The sequence below is a fragment of the Lactuca virosa genome, chromosome 1, assembly GCF_052849685.1.
Source record: "Lactuca virosa cultivar CGN04683 chromosome 1, Lactuca_virosa_CGN04683_v6, whole genome shotgun sequence".
In the NCBI taxonomy this organism is placed as follows: Eukaryota; Viridiplantae; Streptophyta; class Magnoliopsida; order Asterales; family Asteraceae; genus Lactuca; species Lactuca virosa.
In genome coordinates, this window is record NC_136426.1 from 1,391,130 (window position 1) to 1,401,628 (window position 10,499).

A 10,499-nucleotide genomic window follows, 5' to 3' on the forward strand; every position below is an offset into this window, starting at 1 on the left:
TCGTTGAAGATTGAATCGAAAATCACTAAAATTTTTATTTTATTTGTGACGTTAAAAAATAAATTTTGCATTAATTATATTTAAGAGTTATGGATAAGAAATTTGAGTAGATTATGTTCTCCTGATTTCTTGGATATAAAGAATGTCCAAAATCGAAGTTGTATGAAGAAGTTACGCTTCTTTAAAGTTACAAAAATCAGTATTTATCTGATTTTTCCTGAAACAAATCATGCACTGCTTAGTTTGGAATAGCTACGAATATCGTAAACTATTTTTGAGCACGTTTTTTAAATTTAGACTACTGTCTATTATTTTTTTATATTTTTAACCTCGACCAAAATCATATTCGTAAAATCTGTCGAATCAGATCTTAATAATCACGAAACTTTAAACGTAAAATTCACGGAATTTGGAGTGTCGGAATTGAAATCCGTTTGCATTTCTGAAATCACCATGACAGGAACAATAAGCAATAAACAGACACTTCAGAAAAAAAAAAATTCAAAACAAGATTGTGTCTCAAAACAAGATTATGACACGAAAATCAAGAAATTGAGAGTTATATCACCAAATATATTATACAAATTTATTACCCAACAATTTACGTTGCACAAAACATCTAAGAAATCTCAATTTTTTTCTAAAAACATAATCATCCCAAATCTATTAAAAATCTTGCAAAATCAGATTTTTATATATTTTTACACTTATACGTTTCCCCATCCTCACTCCTTCCCCGTCCCATTCACAGTTACTTCACCCAAAAACCCTCTTGACGTGGAACCTATGAAGAAGAAGAATGGGGCTGGTGATCCTTCACCGGCGACTGCAACCCCCCCCTCCTTGCGATTCTCAGCCACACCGGAGCTTCCCGTGACTGCCGTCCCTTCGTGTTTCACGTTACCCGATCAACAATGAACCGGAGATCCTGTTCCCTTCGCCCCTCACTGCCTTAATTGATGCCGCCAATAACTTGTTGCCCTCATCGTCGTTTTTCTCAACCAGTCAAAGAATCGGAGACCTTTCCTTCGGTTACCGCCAAGAGACACCCATATCTTCCCTATTTTGCACCACCACAGTCCCCTCCATCGCCGGTACTAGCGATCCACCAGCACCACCGAACCTCCTTTAATCATTGTTCTTTTTTATCACATGATGCCAAAGACGAAAAAAAGGGGAAAGAAGAAGAACAGGGGAGACTGCCGGAGCAGCCCCTATTCACGCACCTGTCACCGCCTCTCGCATTTTCCTTTCCCTCTCAGGAGCTCAATCGATCGCCACTGCATACCTTCTATCAGACCCCTTTTCTGATTTCTTTCCCCTTCGCAACTCCTTCCAAGACTGAAGACAAGCAACCCTGCTGCTTCGTCTCTTTCTTCTTGTCCGAGGTCACAGCCGCCTCGCAACTTCGATCCTTCTCATTCTTCAGTCTAGTCGAACCCCGGAGGCCGCCACCGATTGCGAGTCGAGCGACGAACCATCGTGCTCCTTTCTGGTCGTCGATTGCCCCTTCACGTCTATGATCGACTGCCTTTGTTCATCTGTTCCTTCGTGACTTCCTTTGTGGGCGATTCATGTCCTTTACCCGATCAAAACAAAAGAGATGGGGGCTTATGAGCCCTAAGTTGAAGTCATTTTATGAAATGACTAAAATGCACCTAATGTTAAATTCTTTATTCAAAATAGGTCCCAATCCCCTAAAGGTAATTCCATTTATCCACAAACAACCCCTCATTTGGTTATTTTTAACATAACAAATTCCAATCTTCAAACTTTGAATGAAAATAACCATTTTAGACCCTCCTTTGAAATTATTTTTACCAAATCAGTCCCCGTTAGTTAAAATTCGTTACGAAATGGACCCGCAAGTATTTCAAAAATTCAAGAATGATGGGCTTGCGGTTTCTCACGTCAAGCTTCTCAAACAAACCGAATCCGAAAAACTCGAACTCACGCTTCAAGGGTGAGTTTCTACGACCATTCTTTTACTGTTTTAATATTTGGCGGAGAATACATGCGTGTCTATTAAAGTTTAGATGATTGTCATGTTTTATGCACATAATAACATCATACTTTATTATTGGTCAAAAACTTATTAAATAGCAATCTAAAATGTTATAATCATTAATAAAATATACAAGTTAAAGTAGATCGCTAAAAGATAACATGCATATTGTTTGTTGTGATTATTAATATGTATATTAAGATATTATGTAATCAAAAATATTATTCCACATATTTATCGCGTAAAAGGAAAATACATTGGCATACGTGGTGGAAAACCAAGTTTAGGAAAATATATAATTATTAGTTGTTGGGTTATTTAATGTATTGTGTCAAATTTATTATGTACGTATTTAGTCTTTATTAACGGATTGGGCCTGTCCATCCGTCATTATGATGCTAGGGTTAGACTATATATAGTGCATGTATGTATCATTCTACGGTTAATCGATTGTATTGCCCTACATTGCTTTTACAGAAAAGTTCTCGTCGAACTCTTCTAAGGCTTTGATTATATTAAGCATTTGGCACTCTTTCAATCACTGTTCTAGCTGTTTGATTCAATCTACTATTTAGAATCTATCGATCATTATTTTATTGTTTTATCAATTGGTACCAGAGCAGGAGATTGTGTAACGCATACGCAAATATTCTGTCGAGTATTATTAGGGTTTTAAGTTTATGGTGATCTGTTCTTGTTGTCTTTATCGTTTTCATCGACTGTAGACGTTAGATCTGGGTCCTTGTTTTGCCCTAAACTCGATTATTGTTTTACACATCTGATTCTATACAGGTTTTTGTGAATCAACATCATGCAACCAGAAGATCCTCATACTATTTCCTTCAATCTGTCCAACAGCATCAGATCTACTACCAGAATCCCAATCCTTTTTCTGTAGGATTATAAGGTCTGGGCACTACACTTTGAAGACTACGTTCTTGGTCTTGAAGATCATGACACCTTAATATGGGAAGCCATGACCCAGCAGACATTCGCTCACACTGCTATGAGGAGGATCATTAAGACTCAAGCTGAATACAATACTCTTCTTATTGACGTTAAAGATGTTCCTCAAGATGAAAAAGAAAAGTTGTTAAGCAACATCAAGGCGATGAGAATAATCAGGTTCGCTCTTCCTCCAGACACTTTTCGTTTGGCAAGTGCGTGTGATACTGCGAAGGAGATTTGGGACAGGTTGAAAGAGCTTTATTCAAGCGATGCAGATTTGGAACACTCAGTTCAGACATTACTTCTTTCGGAGTTTGGTGCTTTTGTTCAGAAGTCTGATGAAAAGCTTGATCAGACCTTCAACCGTTTTAATCATCTATTGAGCAGGATGCTTAAACATAATCTCAAACGTGAAAGTATTGAGCAAAAGGTTACGTTTATGAATGGATTAAGGCCTGAATGGAAAGTTGTAGTGTCCACAGTAAAAGCTCATGTACAGTTTAAGAGGTATACCTTGGCGAAGCTTGTGGGAATTCTAAGATCTCATGAAGATGAGGTGATGAAGGATGTGAAGATTGTGTCCAACATGGGTTCATTGGCCTTAGTTGCGAAAGGCAAAAAGGTTGCTGAAGAAGACTCCAAATCTAATTTTTCAGATAGTGAACTTACCAAAGAGGAACATGCTCTTATGGTATCTAATCCGAAAAAGTTCATCAAAAAGAACTTTGGTCGGTGTAAGAACAGGAACAAGCAGGGAACTTCAGCTTAGAAAGGTCAAGAGAAGAGAGCTTCAAGAACTCTCAAAAGGAAGAAGACAAACAAGAGAAGAAGTTGTTGGCAGATTCTGGCTATGATTGCAATTACTGCCATGGCAAGAATCATTTTGCTAAGGAGTGTATGTTAAGAAGGTTGAATGAAAAGAAGGAGGATGCGAATCATTTTGTCACAATTCTAAGACCGTACATCTTAGTGGAAATTCCTCTATGTCATAACCGTTAATTCCTATGGAAGGAGGAACGCCAAGTATAAGTTCAGTATTGGAGACTTATATGGGCTGACATACCGCCATCGGTTGCTAGCTACAACCATCGGTTGATGAGTCGAAACGAGCATTGGCGTTCCTAAATGATAAAGTCCACGATAGTAAATAAACGTGAGCGTGGACTTTCAGCACAAAAAATTCCAAGTGCTGGTGCAGAGGTGTTCGTCACAGTTCGGTTATGACCTCATTATAGATCCCGGGTTTGACTTATTACCGTATAGAATTGATATTGAGTTTATACGGGGTTTTGTTCAGCGATACTAGTGGAAAGAGACTGTATGACGTGGGATAGCTTGTAACTCAAAACGATAAGTGTCAATATCAGAAATTAAGTCATATAACACTTAATTAATATCATGAAACGACTGTTTAAGGTTTAATAACTTCCTATTAGCAAGTTATTTATGTAAACCATTTGTTCTTGTACAAAATGAGTCTGAACCAAAGAAAAAGTTGATTTCTGAAAATTCAATTGAATATATTCGTGTTGTTGAAAATAAGGGTTCGAATGTTTTAAAAGCAAAAGCCACAGTATTTCCGAAAGTTCAAACAGTCTCTAATCAAGGTTTCATAAAAACCGGACTGAACAAAAACAACACATCAGAACTAATGTCCATTGTTAATAATTATAATGTTGATGGTTGTGACGAATTTTTCTGGTCTGGACCAATAGACAATTCATATGAAACAAAAGGTCTTTCCGAAATGATCTCTTGGAAAAAGAAAGGAAAATATGTTTCGGAACCACTGAATCGTGTTGACTTTCGTTACGATCCGGCAGGACCAAGTTGCACTAAGGATGTCCCCAGTGAAACCTCTTCTGAACAACATAAAAATCCTATTAGAAAAGAGAAACCTAGAGCTAACATTCATAAGTCAGCTGAGGAACTTATTGCTAAGAAAAGACAGCTGAATGCCAGATATCATAAAAACTTAAAAGAAAGAAAGCGTTTATGGAAATCTAAAAATTCCAATTCTGTTAACCCAGAAAGATCTACAAATCAAAATGTAAAATCCTCTCCAAATCCGAAACCTAAATCGTTTTCAAAGCCACAGTCTTCAACTCCGCATGTTTCAAAACCAAAAGTTTTTCCGAAACCATCATTTTCAAAACAAACGAAACCTTTGGAAAAGACAAAACCAAATTTTTCTCCAAAAACAAATGTTTCAAAATCTGTCAACACATCAAAAGATGTTAAGGGCAAAAATAAAGTAGTTTTGGAACCAGAGATTTCTCTCGAGGAATTTGAAGCGAACTCGAGGTTAATCTTTGTGATAATAAAATGAATGTTTTAAAATATTCAGATGAGAGAATAGTGTTTTGCTCAACAGAACCTTTTGGGTTGATACGAATATAACTTTTCCCGTTTATAAGAAAACCTCACAAGGACTCAAGAAAGTTTGGGTTCCTAAATCTTTCTGAATTTTGTAGGTAATGCGTGGCGAACAATACGACTCTGAATGGTATATCAATAGTGGTTGTTCGCGTCACATGACAAGAAGGAGAGAAGAGCTGAGCGAATTCCGATCGCTGAAGGACGATGGCAAAGTGAAATTCAGAAATAATGCCACATGAGAGATCAAAGGATATGGCATGATTACGAATGGTGAATTCTCCATTCGCAAGGTAGCATATGTGGAAGGCAGTCAACATAACCTGATAAGCGTTTCGCAATTGGTTGTAGGTACATGCTTGAAAGTATCATTCGATGATGACGGATCTGAAATCATAGAGAAGAAAACAAAGGCAGTGCTGCTGAAATCCACAATAAAGGGAGAGATGTTTCCTTTGAACCTAAAACCGATCACCAAAAAACTTTCAATTTGCCTTCTTATGAAATCATCTTCGGATGACAGTTGGCTATGGCACCGAAGACTCTCGCATCTAAATTTCAAAAACATCAACAAACTTTTACTTGGCGATCTAATACGAGGACTTCCTCTTCTGAAGTTTGAGAAGGAACATCTGTGTGGAGCATGCGAACTAGGAAAGAAAAGTCGTAAAAGTCACTCGACTATTGTAAACACCAAAGCAATCGAGCCGCTAGAACTGTTACACATTGATCTCTGTGGTCCATCTTCCATCGAGAGCATTGGTGGTAATAAGTATATTCTAGTGATAGTTGATGATTTTTCTAGATTTAGTTGGGTTTATTTTCTTAGGCAGAAATCGTATGCAACTTCGAAACTAAAGGACTTCATTAAGCAGATCGAGCTCAAATTGTGAAAGCTCGTTCGGAAGGTACGCAATGCTAACGGTTCAGAATTTAAAGACCAAGTTTTTGAAGAATTCTTGACTGAAAGAGGAGTCTCACACAACTTCTCTGCTCCATACACTCTTCAGCATAATGGTGTCGTTAAAAGACGAAACTTATCTCTCTGTGAAGCTGCAAGGACTATGATATCTTTTGCGAACCTTCCACTATATTTCTAGGCTGATGAGATCGGAACTGCCTCTTTTACTCATAAGCGCTCTCTAATCATAAGAGATTTCTTATCACTTCCTGTTAAGTTCTTTCATGTTTTTGGTTCCAGTTGTTTCATATTTAACTCAAAAGAACAACGGAACAAATTCGATGTAAAGGTTGACGAATGGATCTTTCTGGGGTACTCTCTTACTTCTAAGGCATATAGGGTTCTGAACAAGAAATCCAAAAGGATAGAAGAAACCTATTATGTCATGTTTGATGATAACTATCTTAAGAAGTATTAGAAGACTAATTGTCCAGCTGAGGAAATCTTTCCTTCAACAAATCCGATGACGATTCCTCTTTCAAATCTTTATGAGGAATTCATAAATTTGTTTGATGATCCCGAAAAGGCCATTTCTTCATAATCAAATGCTCCAGATAATAAGGAATATGAATTGAATAAAATCAATGATGATGCTACCAAAGATCTTGGAAATGAGCCACCTATTCCGAAGGATTCTGATATTTCACCTTCGCCACAAGCTTCTAATGATTCAATTCAGGGCGAGGGCTCTACAATGACCTCCACAAACAATACACTTGTTCAGGGGGAGGATTCAAATCCCGAAGTCAACAACGATATTCCAATCCAGGGGGAGAATCCGATTGCGAACTTAGAGTCACATGCAAACTTCCAGGGGGAGAATGAGAATGAAAATAATGGCTCAGACGTTCAATCGGAATTTGAAGACGTGAATGAGAAATATCCAAATTATTGCTATATATTGGATAAGGCTGTGTATGGCTTAAAACAAGCACCACATGCATGGTATGAAACCCTTACTCGTTTCTTAAAGCAATCTAAGTTTAAGAAAGGCTCGGTCGACCCAATCTTCTTTCACAAGAAAGATGGTGACCATCTAATGATTGTCCAAATTTATGTTAATGACATCATTTTCGGATCTACTAATCCTAATAGCTGAATTCCGAAAATTGATGGAAACTAAATTTGAGATGAACTCAATGGGTCCTATTAACTTTTTCCTTGGTTTTAATATTAGACAGAGTTCGAAGGGCATATTCATCAACCAGGAAGCCTACACGAAGACCTTACTTGCAAAATTCGGAATGGTGGAAAATTCAGAGGTCAAGGTTCCAATGGCATTCGGAACAAAGCTTACACCGTCCTTGGACAAGCCAGCAACTGATATGACTTTGTATAGACAAATTATTGGATCTTTAATGTATCTAACATCGAGTCGTCCAAATATTATGTTTGTTGTTTGCTATTGTGCCAAGTTTCAGTCGAATCCTCGTGAACCACATATGACTGCAGTGAAGAATATTCTTCGATACCTCAAGAGAACCACCTCACTCGGAATATGGTACCCTTTTAACTCAGGATTCTTTGTGTAAGTATTCTTTGAGGCTGATCTTGGTGGATGCGGTCTTGATCGAAAAAGTACAACCGGAGGATGTCAATTTCTAGATGTCAAACTCGTTAGTTGGCAATCTAAGAAGCAAACATGTGTCTCCTTATCCACCGCTGAAGCTCAGTATATCGCAACTACCTCTTGTACTTCTCAAGTGATATGGATTCAAAGTCAGCTTAGAGATTACGAGATTAATATGAAAAGGATCCCCTTATACTGTGATTCGGAAAGTGCCATTCACATATGCCACAACCCAATGCAACATTCCAAGACAAAACATATAACACTGAGGTATCATTTCATAAAGGATCACGTAGAGGATGACAATGTTGAAATTCACTTTGTGAGATCCTCTGATCAACTAGCAGATATCATTACGAAAGCCTTAACTGAACCAACCTTCAATCAAATTCTACAAGGCTTAGGAATGATAGAAATAGGATTTGTTCCGAAATCAACATAGTAAAGTAAAACAATGTTCTTTCTCCGAACCGCTCTGAGCCCTCGGAATGCTTCAGAATCTACTATTCATGTTCTGAATGGTTGTGAGCCCTCAGAATGACTCGAAATCCACTGTTCATCTAACGGTTCAAAATTTCTTGTATTCTTTGTATATTATGTATCTTCTGGTTGATTCGGAAGTCAATGTTCATTTATGCTTGCAAATTTATCTCTCTAAATTTTCTGTTTTATTCTTTTTCAGAAAAACACAAAATCACAAAAATATTTTTTTTATTTATGTTTTATTCTTTTTCAGAAAAAAACCAAACTTAATATTTTTGTGTGTGTTATTTTCAAAATAAATTTTAGCTACACGTACAAATTCATCATGATCTTAATTCAGAATGATGGGGCGGGTATATAATTCTAAATCTCTGCACTACTTATGTGTCCCTAGAAGCATGATATTGCATGTTCCCCAAAGCCTATGAGACTCTATGTTTGAAGCCTTAATGAATCCATAACACCAATCGTTTCTTCCCAAATAGGCTATAAATTCACATAAGTCATTGAGCTACCTTACTCTTCTCAAATGAGTTAAGAGTTCACTGCTTGGTCATTCTTATATAGCAGAGGTACACCCTTCTATTCGGAACCACCTCGAATAGAACTCCATCATTTTCGCTTCCACAAATATAACCCTCGAGACTCTCAACAATTACCACTGAGGTTTATGGTTACAGAACATCTGTTTTTATGATCTTAAATTCGTTATCACCATAAATTCAGTGAAACCAAAAATCCAAAACCAGTTTATGAATTGACGAGTAAAACCTTTATGGTTCGTACCTTTCTTGTTTGAAATCTCATTTTTATTTTTGAGTGATCTTTACGAAAAGCTCTCGACCGAAGAATTTTCTTCCTAAAAGACCCGGTTTTTGTTTTTCTTGAGATTTCTACACTATCCAACCACTTACATAAATCCAAAGCATACTTGTTATTATGGCTACATTGGTCAGACAATTACTTCTTCCAGACTTTCGGACTTATGTTGATTTTCGGAATTTGGTTGAAGCTAAATCCACCCTTTAAAGCCTATTGAAAAGAATCCTTTCACTATTTCTCAACAAACAGATGATCGTAATTCAACGGGATACCACACAGACACTTTCGAGTCTCTCTTGTCTCCGAAGGAAGAGATCATTCCCCGGGATCCAACTGTTTTTATGTCGATTTATAATTGACATCACAGATTCCTAGATATAATTTGCTTTATTTCTTTATCCTTGGCACATTCTTGCACGAAAATCCACGTGGTTTTTCAAAAGTCTGGTTTCACACTTCCGAATGGTTACTTTCAATTTCGAGAACATGTTATGGCGATTGATGCTTTATTACGAATGAGCAGAATTGAAACGGCGGATTTATAGGGATACTATATTAATCATGCGCGTTTATTTTAAAAAACCATGACATCACGCATGTCAGTTACACGCCGCCTGGCACACATACAACTGTCACGGTATCCCAGGCACCTTTTTTGGGATATGGAAACGTTAATCGCCGGATTTCTCTCACCACTCCTAACGTATAAAAGGTAAATCGACGATTGATTTCTTTCACCACTTTCAAAGAATTCAAAATCTCTCAAGGCGAAAAACCCTCTTTTTCTTTGCACTGTTCATCGTCGTCTCCAACTGCTTCCATGGTTGCTTCATCTGAAACTCCTTCTGTTGCTGAACAAACTGCTTCCATGGTCATGCTGAACATCAAACCAAACCAGAATCTGACTCTGGATCTCGATTCTTCAAAGTATGCTGATTCTCTCAAACCGATGATCGAATGCATGCGTTACTCTCCACTGGATCAAGCCCTAACAATGGATTAAAGTGTACCTTTGGTTAATCTATCTAAGGCATTCTCCACTACAAACTACAAACAGAGTGAAGCTATGATCACTTTTGAGGTCGATTCTCACAAAACCTCTATCTCCAAATCCTGATTTTGCAGGCTGCTTGGGTTTACTGCTACAGATGATCTCATCGACCCTGAATTGATTTCTTCATCTGCGATCATTGAGATGTTTTACCAAATGGGGTATCTTGAGAATATCACTTTACTGTCCAAGTTTAGGAAGCCCAATCTTCCTCCTATGTGGAATGGGATTTTTACTTTGTTATTTAAAAGTTTTTCTGAATGTTTTACTGGGTCTGATAGTG

At 37.5% G+C, this 10,499-nt stretch overlaps 1 protein-coding gene across 1 annotated transcript; it reads left to right on the forward strand.

Annotated features, from left to right (window-relative positions):
- The first annotated feature begins 625 nt into the window (after window positions 1-625).
- LOC145131601 (uncharacterized) lies at window positions 626-4,335 on the forward strand. The gene is made up of 2 exons (XM_079066274.1): window positions 626-1,963; window positions 2,798-4,335. The coding sequence occupies exon 2, from the start codon at window positions 2,982-2,984 to the stop codon at window positions 3,720-3,722; it is 741 nt and encodes a 246-aa protein (XP_078922400.1). The 5' UTR covers window positions 626-1,963; window positions 2,798-2,981; the 3' UTR covers window positions 3,723-4,335.
- Window positions 4,336-10,499: the final 6,164 nt, after the last annotated feature.

Coding starts and splice junctions, on each gene's coding strand:
- LOC145131601 (XM_079066274.1), top strand. CDS start 2,982: ATGACCCAGCAGACATTCGCTCACACTGCTATGAGGAGGATCATTAAG.